This window comes from Stegodyphus dumicola, chromosome 3 (genome assembly GCF_044657685.1).
Source record: "Stegodyphus dumicola isolate Sdum_Otavi_A_Nest chromosome 3, ASM4465768v1".
Classification (NCBI taxonomy): Eukaryota; Metazoa; Arthropoda; class Arachnida; order Araneae; family Eresidae; genus Stegodyphus; species Stegodyphus dumicola.
Window position 1 is genome coordinate 101391328 of NC_140770.1, and position 19523 is coordinate 101410850.

General features: G+C 30.7%; 1 protein-coding gene across 1 annotated transcript in view; it reads right to left on the reverse strand.

Annotated features, from left to right (window-relative positions):
* The window catches only part of LOC118183164 (uncharacterized), a 224488-nt gene extending 205354 nt beyond the window's left edge, over positions 1-19134 (reverse strand). The window contains exon 1 of the mRNA XM_035352605.2: positions 18973-19134. Coding sequence (XP_035208496.1) covers positions 18973-19030 — 58 coding nt within the window. The 5' untranslated portion in view covers positions 19031-19134. The remainder of the gene's footprint in view (positions 1-18972) is intronic.
* Between the last annotated feature and the right edge of the window lie 389 nt (positions 19135-19523).

The following is a 19523-nucleotide window of genomic DNA, read 5'->3' on the forward strand; positions in this document are numbered from 1 at the left end:
TGTTATCAGAACATCTGGTAATCATTATATTGAACGTACCGAAAATGTGCAGTGTGCAAAACAAATGCAAAAAAACAATGTGGAAAATGTAATGTTGGATTACACGTAGACTGTTTTGAACTCTGGAATTAAAAGTAGATAGTATCAGCCATGATCCCCATTCGGGGATCGGACTTTATCGGACTAGGATCGGAGAATTTAAAATTTCTGAAAAAAAATTAACGCATTTATGAAAAACACATGTTTTTCTTATTATTTAGATGTAAACTAACAGAAATGAAATAACAATTGATGAAATAAAAATTTGGCAGTTAATGGGTTAACCTACTTTTACTTTTCTTCTTCGTTTACTTTTTTCTACTTTTTTAATTTACTTTTCCTTTACGGTTTTCATATTATCATATAATGAGAGATAAGTCAAGCAACGATCATTCACACATTTCTGAGTTTAGAACTGGCAGTAACAAATATTAGAATGTTTTAAATTTTACTGGCTATTTGCATAACTTTTAGTCTTCTACTTTCATTTAACTTTTTATCTTTGTAAAACACTTTTAATTACTTATTATGAATTCCTTTTTTATCATATTTTAAATTATTTTTTGTAAATAAGGAAGGCATAATATTTTCATGTATTTCTTTATAAACAAATTGGATTCTTTCGTATCTCTTGAGTATATCTTTCCATCTTTTCCTGCATTCTACATTTAATGGATTAAAAAATCTCGTTTTGTAAAAACTTCCTTTTTCAAGAATTTTAGCAATTCTAGACATCTAAAATGCTTTTTGTGGCTATGAGGTTTCTTTTCCATTTGAAATATAAGCTAATACAAAATACTGATAGTACTTTTTTAATAGATGCATAAAATTTAAGCGTAAATTAGGCGTTATACGAAAACATTTTGGTTCATTCTGAGAGCGTTAAGCTCAATTTCATTTTAAAAGACTTATTTTTTATCCATCCGTTTTATCCTTCAAAGATAAACTGAGTAATTTTCAGTCCTTTTAACCAAAATTCAATAAAAATTCCAAAGCGTTATAAAAAATGCGGAGTATTTTTATTCAAAGCTGTTAATTCATCTTCCAGCGAAATGATTTAAAATATGTTCGGAAGCTCTTCTGTTTTTCGTTTTAAATCAAATTAGTATTTCGTAAAATTATTATTTAAGCGGATGTAGAAACGGAGAAAAATACATTTAGATAACTGAATTTTGCAGAGCCCTAAAGGCAAATAGACTGTCATCACGAACGAAGAACATTAGGAATATTTTTTCTTTTCTTTTTACTATGTCTATTCGATGTTAGTCAAGAAAAGGGCCAGAGGAAAAGAAAGAAAGAGAGGAAAAAATTGGGTATTACTAAACCTTGATAGCTGAGTCATCAGTAATTTCTGAATATTTTTTCATAAAAATTTTAATTTATCTTAGATCACCTTTTTTAAAACATTTGAATGCCCCCTAACGATGCCAGTCGTTCGAGTGCATCATTAAAGTAGCGCGGAAGAAAGTAAAAGTGAAAGAAAAAACAAACAAAAGCGACACCGAGTTCCGGATTCAGCGCTTTCTACGTTTCCGGATGCAGTGGAGAAAAACTCGTAAAAGTGAAGAGGCTTAAAAAACTTATAAAGAGAAAAGCGCACAGTGTCATATTTGGCAATTTATCGCTTTTCTTTACCATTTTTTTCTGCTAAAAGGATTATAATTTTAAAATTATTGTTTCAAATATGCATATTTCAATTTAACGGGAATAATTTATATAAATTAAGGTGAACATATATATATATGTAAGTAAAAAAGTGGTAAATCACAGAAATGTGAGACCTAAGACCTAGTCGGTCAAAATATTTTAAAACTTATTTTAAATTGATTTAAAAGAAAAGGAGAGGTTAAAAACCCAGCTAGTGCCCTAAAGAACAACTGAACAACCTATCTAATTTCTCATATTACATGTTAAACAATGTCAAATCATTTAAATCAAATTATAATCAAAAAAGGTACACGAAAAAAAAAAAAAACCTATCTAATCTACGTATGAAAAATGTACAATTAAATCAAAAAAGTACGCGAAAAAAACATACCCAATCTACATAAAATAGAATAAAATAGAATGGAATGGAATATAATACAAAATAGGAGAGAAAATATACAGTACATTTTGCTATTAAATGTACATTAGATAGGTTTTTTTGGCGTACTTTTTTGATTATATTTTGATTTAAATGATTTGACATTGTTTGACATGTAATATCAGGAATTAGATAGGAGGTTCGAATGTTCTTTACGACACTAGCTAGGTTTTTAACCTCTCATTTTCTTATATAAATATATATCTGTAAGTGTGTGCGAGCGCAGGCTATGTCAGTAACCCAGTCAATGGAATTAAATTAAAAAAAAAAAAAAAAAAAAAAAAAAGAAATCTGAAAGGTTTCAGATTTTTAATTACGTGCAAAGGGGCGTTTTTTTAACTCTTCTGTGTTACCTTTATTTATTAAATATCATGTTCTTTGCACTTAAATCATAAAATTCAATTCAATAGCAATGTCACAAAATAATTTTAAAATGAGCCTATCTTTAGAATTTCCGATACACAGTTCCGCGCTGGAAATAAAAATATTTTTTCTCTACAATGTTGCCATCGCTCGCTTTGAAATCCTTGAGTTTGTTACTCAAAAATTCGTTAAAGTTTTACAATATATGAAATCGATCATAAAACAAAGTACAAATTTCAAATTTGGGCTTCCAGATGCCCGTACTCGCAGGCGGATTACGTTATTCAAAATTTGGTAGCTCTAGGTTGCGTTGTTTTATCACAATGTGGGAGATATACATGCATTAATGCAGATTCTTCATTATTTAATTTCTTTAACTATAATACAGGGCGATAATATTTGGTGGCAACGATTTGAAAAGTGAAACAACGCTTGTAGTGAATCAACGCAAAAATGAATATCTTTAGAATTTTTGATACACAGTTCTACGCGCTGGGGATAAAAATGTTTTCCTGTACAACGTTGCCATTTCTTGCTTTGAAATCCTTCAGTTCGTAATCAAAAATACGTTAAACTTTCACAAAATAGGAAATCGATAATAAAACAAATTCCAAATTTCAAATTTGGTCTTCCACATGCCCATATTCGTAGGAGGATTACATCATTCAAAATTCGATGGCTCTATGTACCGTTGTTTTGTCACAACGCGAGAAATATACATACATTTATGCAGACTTTTCATTATTTAATTTCTTCAAATATAATGCAGGACTCTAACATTTGGTGGCAACAGTTTGAAAAGTGAAACGGACATTTCTAGTGATTCAACGCAAAATCGCAAAACGAAAACAATAGTCCTTCAGGAACAAAGCCCTTTTGGACTAAAAAAGAAAAAAAAAAAATATTAAGGCAGTTCTGAAGAGAATTCCTTCCTCATTTTTAGTGTATTTTACAGATGACGTCAAAATTGTATATTTATGAATATAAGCCTAATTTAAATTTGCCGTATATACTCAAAAGTCTCGGAAGCCAAAATTTTGAATAATTGCTCTTCTAACTTTCAGATATCAAATTAGTTAAATGTGCTCAACCATTAAAAAAATGTCGATCAGCTTTGGACGTAAATGAAGACGATATTATCTACGAGAACAATGTGATACTACAGAACTGTTAGATTTTTGCCGCTCGGGGTGGACTTTAATTATGCCGCATGGGAAAAGGACAAAGGACTACAAAAAGAAAAGTGCTTTGATATGTAATGCTTATAAGCAAATTCCATCATAATCCTTTGAGAAAAATTTGTAAACATAATTGAAAATTAATCTAGGCAGCTTACATCAAAGCTTAGTTAATTTGAGTTCTGTGAATAAAAAAAATGATGAAACCTAGTTAAAATAATTTAAGATTATAATGTTTTCCTAATTAATTAGCCCCAGCCAAAGCTAATTATTTTGGTAACATCCAAATAGAAGACAAAAATTAATGATGACGGAAAAATGAAATGCGAATAGCCAATCTGCTAGATAAAACATTGCCATTACATTACAAGATATAATCATCTTCTTAATAGATTAACGCTACACAGATTAAATAATCTAGATAAGAATTATTTTATTTGACCCTAAACTCTTGCATTCTAATTCTAATTCTCTTGCATTAAAGCGCAATGCTAATTTCGAAAGTGAAATTTAATTATTTATAAAAGAGCATTATGACCTAGGCGTTGGAAATTTATGACCCGAGAGTCGCCCATTTAATAATTTCAAATCATTCCTTGAATTCCGAAAAAAAGTATTATATGTATATAAAAATAAATTATAAATCATAAATATGAAATAAATGCTTGAAGATTACATAAAAAAATCTGATGTTGACACCAAATGACTTCCAAATTATGCACAATTTTTTCTGCATTTCATTTAATTCGAATTTTTCGTGATACTGGAAATTTTTCCTGATTACAATACTTCCTTTACTTCTTACAAGGAAGTAAAAATAGATAGAAAATAAATATTAACAAAATTTTTGTTTGATTACATTTCAATATAATTTTAAAGGACAATAAGTTAAGTAACGCAACAGAATTCCTTGAAAGACCATCTGGCAACGCTAATTCGTTATCTCATCTCTTAGCTCTTTCAGTTGTAGCACTTATTCAATAGTTCAAGAATAAATTCAGTGGAGAAGAAACGTGGCTTTGGCATTTTATCCGCGACTTATAAATGCAAGCAAATATTGTCACACATGATATTTATTTTAAGTAAGAACAGGGACAGCTTAAGTACCGAAAATTCAGATGCTTGTATTCGTCTTGAAACGACTAACTGTAAGCCAAACTTGACTAAAATGACGTCAGAAATTCAACATCAGGGGCGCCATTGACACTGAAGAGAAAAATAATATTCATTCAATTATGTTTGCTTTTATAATAATTATAGTTATGATTTTTATGTTTCAAGTTTAAAGCGCTGTAATTGTTTTCTCAATAAGATTTATTTTATTATTCACTAATCAGACTGTTTGAAAATGAAAATACCACTCACCCAAAACGTCTTTCTCAGTACACCTATTTTGGTTGATTTTGAGTCTCAGCCAAAAAAAACTGATGCCTCTTCTAATCTAATTTATTGCCCTTATCAGTGGCATAGTGGTTAATATTGGTGAATACAGGAAGTTCCACCCGAGTTCAGACCCAGACGAACTGCCTGGCGCATGGTTGATCTTCGCCGGGAATGCCATCGCCGAGACTCGAATACTCTCGAATACGCGCCGAGTGCGCTGATCATTAAACCTAGAAGGCATGCTGAGAAGGTGGGAGAAATGCCTTATAGGGCTGTCTATTCAAACTGCAAGAAGTGAGACTTAATTTTATTCATGTTTTAGTTTCTGTAACTTCAAGTTAAATTAAATTCAAATAAATCTTAGTTTTTAGTCCAAAGGGGCTTTGTCCCTGAAGGACTATTGTTTTCGTTTTGCGATTTTGCGTTGAATCACTATAAATATCCGTTTCACTTTTCAAACTGTTGCCACCAAATGTTACAGTCCTGCATTATAGTTGAAGAAATTAAATAATAAAAAATCTGCATAAATGTATGTATAGTTCTCGAATTGTGATGAAACAACGGTACATAGAGCCATCGAATTTTGAATGACGTAATCCTGCTGCGAATATGGGCATGTGGAAGCCTAAATTTGAGATTTGGAATTTCTTTCATGATAAATTTTATATTTTGTAAAACTTAACGAATTTTTGAGTAGCAAACTCAATGATTTGAAAGCGAGCAATGACAACAATCTACGGGGGGGGGGGACTTTTTATCTCCAGCGCGCGGAAATGTGTATCAGAAATTTTAAAGATAGGCTCATTTTAAAATTATTTTGTGACATTGCTATTGAAGTGAATTTTATGGCTTTAGTGCGAAGAACATGATATTTAATAAATAAAGGTAACACACAAAACGTTAAAAAAACACCCCTTTGCACGTAATTTAAAATCTGAAACCTTTCAGATTTTTTTAAAATTATTTTACAGTATTGTAATTATTTCAAATCTTGACTGAAAGTTAGTTGTTGAACGGTAAGTCGTCCAGCAGTCAGAGCAACTTATAATAGTATTCATGCTACACCAGAAAGAATTTAATTTTACAACTCAGGGAAGATAATGTTATTTATCAGGAAAGATAAATAATAACCGTACACGTATTTTAAGATTCAAATATTAGGTTTTCTACAAATGCCAAGTATATAAATGGCAAACTCAATATAATTGCAGGATCCTCGTATATATGTATCATAATACTGTATAAAGAAAATAGTTCCAAAAGAGTATCTAGTGACCAGCTACTTCTCTAGAAAACTTCAAATATTTCATTTTGCCTGCATCTTTTCGAAAAATGTATCCATTTCCTCAAAATGGAATTTCCGTTCACATACATACATATACTTTTATACGTTTAATACTTTTCAAAAAGTGCTGAACATTCTCCTGAAAACGCCACTCTCCACATTCTTAGAATACATATCCCAGTCATGAAAAGAATTCCATTCCTCCCTGTCCAGATCTTGCAAAATCGCATTTTAAACAAATAAACAAACCAGTATAGTTGCCGTAGCAAGCGTTTCTTCCCTTGCTACAGAGGCATGTCACGTTTGCTTGCTAAGTAAATAAATCATTGCGATCGATTATCTCTGTCCCATTCACGTTGCGCCAAAATCATCTTTTGTTTGCCTACACCACTGTCAGATATCAATTACGAAAGGAAATATAACTCTGTTTATTCCTCAAGCAAAACTGAGCTGCCATATAATAAAATCTGTTCGCATTGTGCCATTAAAAGATTGTTATCTATCAAAATGTGCATAAATCTATATGCATATCTAGATAAACATTCTTGGAGAATTTCTTCTAAGTCTAATTCGATATTACCAGACTACTGACATTTTAAATTTGGGAATATATAAAAGGAGAAATGACTTTTAGCGTCTCAAAGTCAAATATAAAATAAAAGAAGCCATTTGTTTGAATGTAACAATATACTGCAGGAAATGTTTTCATTTCATTGTCAGACATTTTGATTTGGATTTTTGATTTAAAAGTGAAGAACAGCTTTGAGAAATCATTGTCGATATAGAATCATTCTAGTTTTTAGTTCGAACTATTATTAACTACGACATCTACTTCATCTTTGTTTCTATTTTCTTCTTCTTTGTTTTTTCTTTTCAAATGTTGTCAAAATCATAACGTAGGCGACATGACGATATTGTAAATAGACGTTTACAATGGATTCAGTTTATTTTAAATGAAAAATATTCTCAGATTCTTGAACGTCTATTGTTATTCTTTAATAGCTTTCCTTTCGAACGTCGATTTGATCATTTACTAAATATAACCGATTACCCCAAATAGACGTGAACGTGAATGAACGACTATCGTCATAATAATCTTCTAAATATTACGTTTCTTTAAACAATTCATCATTAATTAAGACACAATAACACGCCGAATAAATACTAATTCAGAAGTCAAACAACGAAAATCAGTAATTGTAAATATAACGCTGATTTTTGTTGTTTGACTTCTGAATTAGAATTCATCATTAGTTATCACTGAATAATGGGATTCATAAATAAACACAGAGACGGTTCGTACATCTTTTAGACGAATTTCTTTTCCATTTACATAAATACTTTACCTAAAATTTTTATGTTTTAAATATTCCATTTGATACTTCTTATTCTTCCCTATATTTCTACACCGTAATTTCCAAGAGAATAAAGCATTTTTTAGTATCGAAACAGGTAATTCTACCCCATTCCCATTCCTCTTGAACAGCTTTCTAAAGTCCAAGGAGGGCTATAGGTCGAAGTTTGGGCAATTCCATTTTTAAAAGCCCCAAAATTCGTGGATGATATATCAGAGATTTAGTAGGGATATGAGTGAAGGATATGGCCTTGATACACGTTTCTTGTTCCATTTCTTCTCGGAAATTGACAGTGGATTCTGATGTGCGCCTGTTTGTTCTGTCTTCATGCAGTTCCACTTATTGATGGCACTGTGGGTAAAGAGAAGGTATTTCATATTTGAAAATTGGGAATAAAATATGTTCCTGATAATATGTGGAGTTGAATTTAACGGTTTTCTGCATTCCTTTAATTTTTATTTGTTATTATATCAAAAACCAGCAACAATGATGTATCTCTTTAAACTTTCTTTAGATTCTTCGAACCATGTTCTAAGATTTATTTTTCTTCCCTTTGATGATAATGAATGGATCTATTTTTGCGATCCTTTAAATATGACCAGGAATCATCTATTGTGATATTACTATTATTTTTATTTATTTATTTATTTATTTATTTATTATTTTTTATTTTATTTTTGTCAGAATAATTGTTTCTCATAGAAAATTCTGCAGCGCATTCTGCTTTCGGCGATATGTCGTGTAAAACGACAATGCAAATTACGGTTTTTTATTTATTTTTTTTTCTTAAGATTCAATGCAGCATTAATCACTTTGTTTTTAAGTTGACATTGAGCATTTTAATGACTATTCAACTGCCCTTTGCCGATTGCCTTTTAACATTAAAGTTCTTACATTTACAACATTTGAAACATTCCGTTTTTGTCTTGGATATGTAAATTTGAACTATTTTTCTCCTATGAAGTCTAATTTTGAAGTTTTTAGCCCAAACGTAGTTAGCCAACGGAGTTAGCCCAGAAAAGCTATTAATTTCGTTTTGGCGTTTTGTGGCGTTTCACTATAAACGGCGTTTCACTTTTCAAATCGTTGCCACCAAATATTATTCGCCCTGTATTACATTTAAAGCAATTAAATAATGAAGAATCTGCACACATTGTATATATATTTTTCGCATTGTGATAAAACAATGGTATCTAAAGCCATCAAATATTGAATAACGTACATCTCCACCCGAACATGGGCATCTAGAAGCCCAAATTTAGAATTTGTTTTTATTATCTATTTCATAATTTGTAAAGCATTTATGAGCTTTTGATTAAGAAGCGCAACTATTTCAAAGCGAGCAATGGCAAGACTGCATGAAACAGAAAACATTTTTATCTCCAGCGCGTGAGACTGTGCATCGAAACTCTAAAGATATGCTCTTTTTAAATTATTTTGAGATATTGCCGTTGAATTGGAATTTATGGTTTAAGTGCAAAGAACATGATATTTAATAAATAAAGGTAAGACACAAAACGTTAAAAAATCCCCCTTTAGGCGCAATATAAAATCTGAAAATTTTCAGGGTTTTTTTTTTCGCTCTTTCTTATTGATAATATTACCTATTGTTGCTTTAGATACTTAAATTTTATGGCTTTCACAGCATTTTTTAATAATTAAACACGAATAATTTTCTTCGGAAAAGCACAAGCAGTCTTCTATCCATTGCTTCTTTAAAAGTGCCATTTTGCATGAAAACGGAGTTGCGAAGTAGCAGACGTTAACTTTTACTTTCAAAAATACAGTTTCAGATAAAAAAAATTCCCAAGCAGGCGACTTTTTGATAGCAAAGCAAAATCGTCTAAAAATGTGTGAAAAGCCTATACAGATATTTATTCGGGAACTTGTAGCAGTTAATACACTTGCAGTTAATGCAGACAATTCATCATTTTGGCATCTAACTCCCTGCGATTGCTTAGTTATCCTTCTCTAACTGATTATTTTCCATGATTTAAAACTTTTTTAAAGAAAGACATATTTCCAATTACTTATACAATTATTTATGCCAGCCTCATCAGATAAACACAATGAATGTATCGGGTATTCTAATGAAAGAGTATTGTTTTAGTTTCAATTCAATCAAGTAGAAACTGTCTGAACAATTAAAGAATACTGTTTCAGTTGATTCATTTTTGTTTTATCCTACTGTTCTGTTTTATTTCTGAGCGGTAGATGCAACCATCGATAATTAGTTTGTAGTACAATGGTTAAAAAGAAACTAGAGTATCAGATATAAGTGTAGCTATTGTAGATATTATTCAGAATCATCTTTCTGTGCTCCCAGCGTGAACAAGTGTACTTGTTGTCATTGTGATATGTTGATGCATATCGTATTTGCATCTGTTGTGCGGCTTTTCTTTATTCTTGTCTTTGTCAATGATTTTCAACGATTACCATATTCACTTGGTCACTATAACACCACATATTTAGTCAGTAAAGAAAGTGTTCATTCTGCATTTCTGTTAATGATCCTTTTTGCTAGTACTATTAGCCGTTTATGACCAGTTTCAGCTCTGTTTATAAATGAGCTTTGTTCAGTATTTAAATTACGAATTACGTTCAATATAAACATTTCGCTTTGGAAAGAAATCCTATATACATAAAACTATTTTTCTCTAACTTATCGTTCTACGAATAATCGTTTGGAAATTATATTCCAGACTCAGCATTTGCCTCGTGGACCAGTTGAGTAAAAAAAAAAATAATGTGAAGCACGTACGCATACGCATGTATTATTTATGTTTCTAAGTGTTTTCTTCTAACTCTGGGATATTAAAATTAATACAGCAAAGTGTAATATCGTCCAATTCCGAAGATACAGAAAAAATATGCGTACAAACTCCGATATCAAAATTGCAAATGAAATCATTCCGGTTTTAAGTTCAGCGAAATATTTAGGAGTAATTCTTGACGACCGCCTCTCCTTTAAAGATCATGTCAGCTATCAAGTAGATAAGCAAATAAAGCTTTTATGGAACTTTATAACTTAATTGGCAGAAGATCAAAACTCAATATTAAAATCAAAAGAATGCTCTACTTAACCTTAATTAGGCCTGCTTTATTGTACGCAGCACCAGCCTGGGCTACTGTTATCAAAAAAGTAAGAAGGAAATTGCTTACTTACAAAATAAAATTCTTAGAGCTATCACGAACACACCGTGGTTCCTCCGTACCAGCACAATTCAGGAAGACCTCAAACTAAAACCAGTCTCAGAGCAAATCGTTATGGAACAGCATAACTTTTTCGAGAAAATGCAAAATTCGCCAGTGTACGCTATAAGAGAAATTGCAAACTACGACCCCACAGTGAAAAGTGTGGTAAAAGGGCCTAGGTCTATACACCACAACCCAAAATGGTGATGTAAATAGTTTAATATTATTGCAAGTTTATTTAACCAAGACTTTCCTCATTTATCTAACCAAGAACTTAGTGAAATTTAAATTAGTGTGTCTTTTGGCAAAGCGTAATGGACTTTATGACTGGTAGAGCAGGCTATGGACTCTACGTTACTTATTTATTTACGTGTTATTTCAGATTCAAATATTCAAGTATTGTGCTAATTATAATTTCAGCATGTCACGACTACCGCTGTGGCTATCACTCCAACTTGTCCGTACCATCACGAAAAATCTACCTCGACTTCTCAACTTGTGCGTATTATCGCAGATTATTTAATCAGCATTAGTATTCGCCTTATTTTATTCAAGAACTCAGTGAACTTATGCAGGAAATTGATTTTAAGTGTATCGAAAGACTTTGAACTTTGTTTGTGACCACGCCTACTTTGACTTTCCACAAAATTTTGATTGCCTGGTGAAATCAGTTTGTAACATCTTCGCCTTCGAGTGGTTGCTATGCACCATAAAGTTTTAAAAAACTACAGTTAACGGCCTTTTGGCATATCTGAATGAACTACTTAGAACTTTAAGTGCTTGACACCAGAAGTGATATCGATCAGTATCCGTGTCAGCATTTACACGCATGTAACATTGTGCATTTATTTTAGTGACTGTCTAGCACTAACGTCAGCTTCGAGCTGACTGGCCTTTTATTATACCATGACGTACACGGGAAACACGGTTTATATTCCAGTGGGTGTCCGGTCATTAATGGCAATGTATACATGTTCGGTCATTAATGGTAGTGTACAGGACATGCATACATTCAAGAAAATGTTTTACCTCCACATTATTTTTGCTAATATACCATACCCAAAAGAAGGGAGGAAAGAAATATCTTCATTTATATTTAATATTTCAGAGCTATCTCATTTCAAACCCCCTGTTTCCTTTCCAAGGGTTGATACTCGCATTCCTTTATGAAGACAGAATGTAAAATCAACACATGCATGCTATCGACACTTTCCTAGTACAAATAAGCCTGATAATTAGCAACGGCGCACACAGAAAAAGAGGAAAATTTTAATTACATTATCACTTTTCTGTGTACCTCTAGAGGATCGACAACTTTGTAGGATCGAGACTGTCATAGGAGATCTTGATCCGACATACTGTCGAACCAGGCATTGATCATACGGGAATTCGCAGACCTTCTGACGTATAAAGGCGATACCATCACTTATGTTTCGGTGGGCAGTGGTTGTCCGGTCATTAGTGGCCATATACATACATGATAATCATGGTATTCAAGAATTCACAATTGAACATGATAATCATGCTATTCAAGAATATCTTTTAGCACGATATTGTTGCGAATCTACCTTAGCTTTAAATGAAGTAAATAAATATCTTCATTTATTAATATTTCAGCTCTGTCTTACTTCAACCGCCAGTTTCCTTTTCATAACAATGGTCGAACATAACATTAATCGATTTCATAACATTAATCGAACAGGTCAATCTATATAAATGTAAGCTGTAATTTTTTTTACTCTTTTTCCTAGCATATAAAAAATTTAATGCCATAACTTTTTAATTTAGGCAATATTTATGATAATAAATACCATTAATCAATCAATGGAAAATTCTCCTAAACATGTTATATTGGAAAAAGAAATTTTTGGTTTAAAAAAAGAAGGCTCGAGAGAGAAAAAAAAATACGTCATTTTTGATTTCGATATATTGTGTTTGGCTAATTGATAACTCTTAAAAATTATTATTGGCGGATGACTTCAGGGATGTTGGAACCCAAAATCTTCAAAAAATTGTGATTTCGGATTTTTGCATTTTCAAATTCTCTACACTTTTATCTTTCTAAAAATACCATTCTTTAATCTCTATGAAAATTAGAACTGTAAAAAAATCTAGTTTTAATATGTCATCGACTGCTTTGATCAATGAGGATTTTTACATAAAAACGTGTTTTTCTCCAAACGTGATTTTTTTATACTCGATGTACCTTTTCTCAGGAACTACTGCTTACAGGTATCTAAAATGTTTATGGCTTATTTATTAGGTTTCCTAATATTTACTGAAATGAGCTTTTTGTGATAGACTTAGAAAGTTTAAAAAGTTTTTTGTGTGAGAAAAATGCTAAATTTTACTATGCCTAACAAAATATTCTGTAAATTACTCTAAAATTCAAAATGTTTCAAAAGCTCATTTAAGTATAATCAGATAGGTATACTTTAATTACACAAAAAATTTCAAGCGTGTATCTACAGTAGATTTTGAGAAAAGGTACATCGAAAATGACCAATTTGACATTGTCGGTATAGGGGTTTCCGATACCCCTTCAGTAAATTATCAGCATCGGAGCTTTTTATATATAAGTCATATGATGGCTATTAATTATAAAACGATATCTTTTACAGAAGCTTATTATAAGCAACTGCTAATTTTAGTACTGAAAGAGAAATTATCCATACAAGACCAAAGGGTCTTTGGAAATTATAGTTAGTATTTTGCATTACATACACACATGCATTCAATTTAGTTTAATTATGGATTTACTGTAATTGTTGTAGGGTTCCGAACGTGAGTCGGAGTAGCTTTGGTCATTATGGTATTTTTAGAAATTTTATTTGCATTAATGTACAATTAATTAGCTGCGGTTTGAATTAGATAACGGTAAGAAGAACGAAAAGCGTGTTTAGCACCAATAATCATCAAGGTTTAATGTTTTAAATACTAACACCTTGAAAGTTTTATTTGAAGCATTAAACAAAAGGTGATTAATAGTTTTTATTTATAAATACATTTTTATTCATAAATATATTTTTTTCAAGCTTACATTCCCCTTTTGAAAGAAAAAAATTTCCAGCTTTCAAATTTCCTTGCCAATTAACAGTAAACAAAATTAATACCCTAAACAATTCCTCCTACGCCTTTTAATTAAAATTTCATATTATAATAATTTCTTTAGAATTTAATCATCTGGAGCAGCTCAAGCGGAGGGATTATTTTATTGTAAATGATTTTCTATTTTTTTACCCTTATAAATTATACATATATATATATATATCTGGAGAGGTGCGTGTGTGCAAGAATATAAATGCAAGAATTGTTAAATTTTAAAGAATACTATGTAATCTTTTTACATTTGAAGAATGCTGTTTTGGAATGGCAACAGAGTAGTTTGGTTTTGGTTTAGTTTATTATTATGGCAAAGTACTCGAGTATATGGCTAAGCAAAGGAATGCCTTCTTGGAAAACTTTCTAAAGGAAAAAGGCCTCGTACACTTGGGGAAAGAGAGTGAATTCTAAATACACATGAACCAGTGGTTTGTGAAATACAGTAAATGTGTGTTTATGACCGATAAAATGTTTAATTAAACAAAGCGCTAATTCATTGCTTTAGTTTAAGGAACAAGAACCTCTTTTTCAATATATAAACGCCCAGGAACACACATAGTGTTTTCAGAATACTCCATTGAAAGTGACGAGGTGCTAATTCTAATGCAGTGCAACACAACTGTAAGGTAACAAAGACAATTTTACAGTTGAAACTTTCGTTGATTTTCATCAAGAAATTTTAATCGTAACGTACATTTTTTACCGAAAAGATCGTGTTAATGAAGAAGGAAAAGATATGTTAAAATTTTTTGTGGACGTTCTTTAGTACGAGTATTAAGCACATTGTGATGCGAAAATAAGACGCGTGGAAGCATTAACAGCACATCCTCCTAAAATTTTATAAGTTACAACGCCCTTGAATTCTTTCACAAACAGGTTTACTTTCTTTCGTATTCGAGAAACGGTCTCTCTAATTACCTGACACTTCTAGTAAGTAAAGAATAAAGAGGGATTTTTGAAAAGCTAAAACTTCGCTTACCTAATTTTACTTTTTCATTATCATCTTTAATTTGGTCTTCTTCGCAATTTATGCTTTACTTTTTTTTTTTTCATTCTAATCCTTTTTTCTTTTATGAAAGAATAGTTTAGTCTCAGAAGAATGGCAGAAACTGCATTATGTGCCGCATTTTGAATTTTATGGCAATTATGCAGATTTAAGCCCCTGAAAAAAATTTAACGCGTAATATACACTTTTCTTCAAAGCTTTACTTATCATAAATGGAGCATAATTTTCATTGTACTTTTCTCGGCAATATATAGAATAAATATTATCTGTTTAGTCTTACTATATAGAACATTTATTTATATGTATCGTAACAGTTAATATTTATTTATATATGTTACATGAGTATCTAATTAAGTATACCGTGTATTAAGTATATTATCCGTAACGTCTTGCAAATTTTTATGTATTACTCGAATTTTATTCTTGTTATACTTTTCTTTCACTGCACATACTTCGATTTCATGTTGTGATATATTTTGAAATGGATTATCCATATAGATGAGGAAATATTACTATATTACTAGAAGACAATAGCAGTACGTTGCAAAGGGGACAAAAATAATGAAATAAAATGGAAATGAATCTGAATGGCTTCATTATAGAGATATTAATTCTAAGAGGTTTCTTTCCAATAAGGTTGCTTATTATCATTTTAAAAAATTAAACTCCTTATAAATGCTTACAAATGTGAAACTGATAGAACACATATATTGATTCTATTGTGTCCGATATGTTAGAAAACACGTTTTTCGATAAAAATATATTGAAAATGGTCAAGGCTATATTTTTCTTTATCCAAATATCTTAACAATACTTTGTGGATATGTGAAGTGTAGGAAAAATGCATTGTATCCAATATGTTATAGCTTTTTGATGGTAAGATTTGATACTTTCAAATAATTATTTTTGGTATATGCCATCCAAATTAAAAATACCACATTCTTTATTTTCTAACCATAATTTTGATTATTTTTTATAATACTTATATTCTCTTTTAGTTTACCTAGAATATACTTTTATTCTGTTTCAGGTTACCTAAAATTTATGGCATTTTTTCTTAATTCCTATTTGACATTCTCTGAGTTTCATCCCAACTTTGCTCACAGTTCATCACAGACAGGTCTTACTATATCACAATTTCTTAATTTACTTGTTCTTCATAATTGATTAAAATATTTTACTTGGTAAAATATTATTATGTACAAATCGACAACCGACCTTTGAGAAAAAATGAAAACATACGTTATCCAACAGCAATTTGTAATAATATTTGTGACAAATTGAGAAATTCTCCTCATTTTCTTTAATAGAATATGAATCATAGAATGGATCTTCTTTCCACTTCTTTCAAAAACTGCGCCCCGGGGCGTGAATTTTTTTCGTTAGATTTGTTAAACCTATAGGATTTTCGTTCTTTTAGAAAAACACAGTTTCAAAAAATTTAAGACAATATTCAGCATTAAAAATAGCTTATGAAATAAAATATAAATTGCCTCATTTTAGAATCATAATTAGTGATCTAAATATATGAGATAATAAATAAAATATCTTAAATAGAAATAATAATCTTAAATAGAAATACACTATGAAATAAAAAATTTGATCTGATGTTATTATTTTTTTTTTTTTTTCATATTATTGAAATTCAAAATGGTTTTTTTTTTTTTTTGTTTTTTTGTTTTGTTTTGTTTTTAGGGAGGAGTTATGAGGTGAATTTTTATAATCTTGCGTAAAAAACACAAATTCTTATTAGTCAATCTCAGCTAAACTAGATAGATATTTATTGACAGATAGAAATTAAAATAAAATAAATTAATTAATTAGACTACTTTAGCACTTTACATTAGTACTTACTAATATTTGAGGAAAATAATTTCAGTTTATCTCCTACTATCTACAAAATACAGAAAAAAACTTCATTTAAATATTATACATATCACTTAATATTTTTACATTAATATCAAAGCGGCTTTCAAGTTTCACTTGAAACGAGTAAGCAGTAAACTTTTCCCCTCCATTATGAAATTATTTACAATAAGCAAAATGTTAAAAATTAATAAATAAAAAGAAGCAATGTTAGAATCAGCAGCCGCACTTTCGCAGATTTTAAAAATAAAGAATAAAATCTGAAAGCTTTCAGATTTTATATTACTCCCAAAAGAGTGTTTGTTTAAAGTTTTGTGTGTTACTTTGATTTATTAAATATCATGTTCTTCGCACTTAAATCATAAAATTCAATTCAACAGCAATATCACAAAATAATTATAAAATGATATTATCTTTAGAATTCCCGATACACAGTCTCGCGTGCTGGAGGTTATTATTTTTTTTCCCCCCGAACAGTGTTGCCGTTTCTCGCTTTGAAATCGTTGAGTTTGTTAATCAAAAATCCTTAAAGTATTACAAAACATGAAATCGATAATAAAACAAATTTCAAATTTGGGCTTCCAGATGTCCATATTCAGTGGAAGGTTACGTTACTATAAAATTGGATATCTCTAGGTACCGTTGTATTATCACAATGCGAGAAACATACATTTATGCCGATTCTTGATTACTTAATTTCTTTAAATATAACACAGGGCCCTAATATTTGGTGGCAACAATTGGAAAAGTAAACCGACATTTATAGTGAACCAACGCAAAATGCCAAAACGAAATTAATAGTCCTTCTGGGTTAACGCGCTTTGGGCTAGTAATAATAATAAGCAATAGTATAACTTCTTTTATAAAAGAAAATTAAAAGATGGAGATTGTCATTAATTTAATTATTTACTGAATATATCATAAGATACGTGGAATAAGAATAGTTACTGAGAACACAGCTTAATTGCGTATTGCTTTTAACATCTATGAGAAATGAGTATAGTACAGGTGCTGAAATAAAGACGCTAACTTAAAGCATAAGCAAATTGTTTCACACCCTGAAAAAAAATAAATAAATAAATAAAACAAATCTGCAACGAGCTGCATAATATTAACAGTAATTTCTCTATGTAAAGAAATCTCCCCCTTTTTTTTTTTTTTTTTTTTTTTTTTTTTAGTCCAAAGGGATTTGAATCCCGAAGGACTATTAGTTTCGTTTTGGCATTTTGCGTCGGACGGATAAATGTCGGTTCACTTTTCAAACTGTGCCATAAAATGTTAGAGTCCTGCATTATATTTGAAGAAATTAAATAATGAAAATCTGCGTAAATGTATGTATATTTCTCACATTGTCATAAAATAACGGTACATAGAGTCATCGAATTTTGAATAACGTAATCCTCCAACGAATATGAGCATGTGGAAGACCAAATTTGAAATTTGAAATTTGTTTTATGATCGATTTCCTATTTTTTAAAACTTTGACGAATTTTTGATTAACAAACTCAAGGATTTCAAAGCGAGCAATGGCAACGTTGTGCAGAAAAAAACATTTTTATCTCCAGCGCGTGAGTCTCTGTATCGGAAATTCTAAAGATATGCTCGTTTTAAAACTATTTTGCGATATTGCTGTTGCACTGGATCTTATGGTTTAAGTGCGAGGAACATGATACTTAATAAAGAAAGGTAACACACAAAATGTTAAAAAACGCCCCTTTGGACGTAATTTAAAATCTGAAACATTTCAGATTTTTTTTTTTTTTTTTTTTTATTATTTTTTTTTTTTTTCATTCTCAAAATAGATATAATATTATCATTGCAAAACTCCATCTTATACATTAGCTTCTATATCAAATTACCATTGTTTTATGTCCGTAATAAGCTGCAAATAGTATTAAAAAAACGAGTTGAATTCAATTATTTGATGCATAGGTTATCATTTATGTATGAAACGTCTAATAAAATCGCTTATTCAAAAGATTAAGCAGTGCTTTTAAATGTACTAATTACATCTCCGATGACTATATGACAATTATTTTTAAAAAATTACATAAATGGCAAAATATCTGTTTCCTATTTTTAATTATTTTCAAAAAAAAATTACATAAACATACCTGTTAAATAAATACGATGACGTCCGTCACTTTGCAATATCGCATGCACACACTTCATAGCGCCGTATGAAAAAGCATCCAAGTTCTGGGCAAGCTGAGACAGCTTATGTCTTTGCACCTGTTGAGGTTTCACCCAAATAAGCCTACTCCGCTTTTTTCATTGTTGTTTGGTTCTTAGAGTGCCCACGTGTGACCCATCATGGGGTGGACGCATCCTCACGATCGGAGCGCACCGCTCAACTTATCCCCCTCAACTCTTCATTTCGTCCCCCCCAGCTTGTTCAAGGAATATCCATGTATCGCCTTCACTCATCCCCCCCTTGCTGTACATCGTTTGATGGTCTTTTGTTTCGTTTGGCGGCGAATTTAAATTTGGCGAGCACGGATGTTTCCGATTCCTATGTGAAGGTACAACAGAACTTCAGTTATTCGAGGTAAACGCAGATGGACGTTATTCATAATGTTTCATCATTTTCAGATAACGCATTTCTATTTTTCAGATAACTATTTACGTCAGTTAAATGTTTATATAAATTCTTATAACCTTGAAC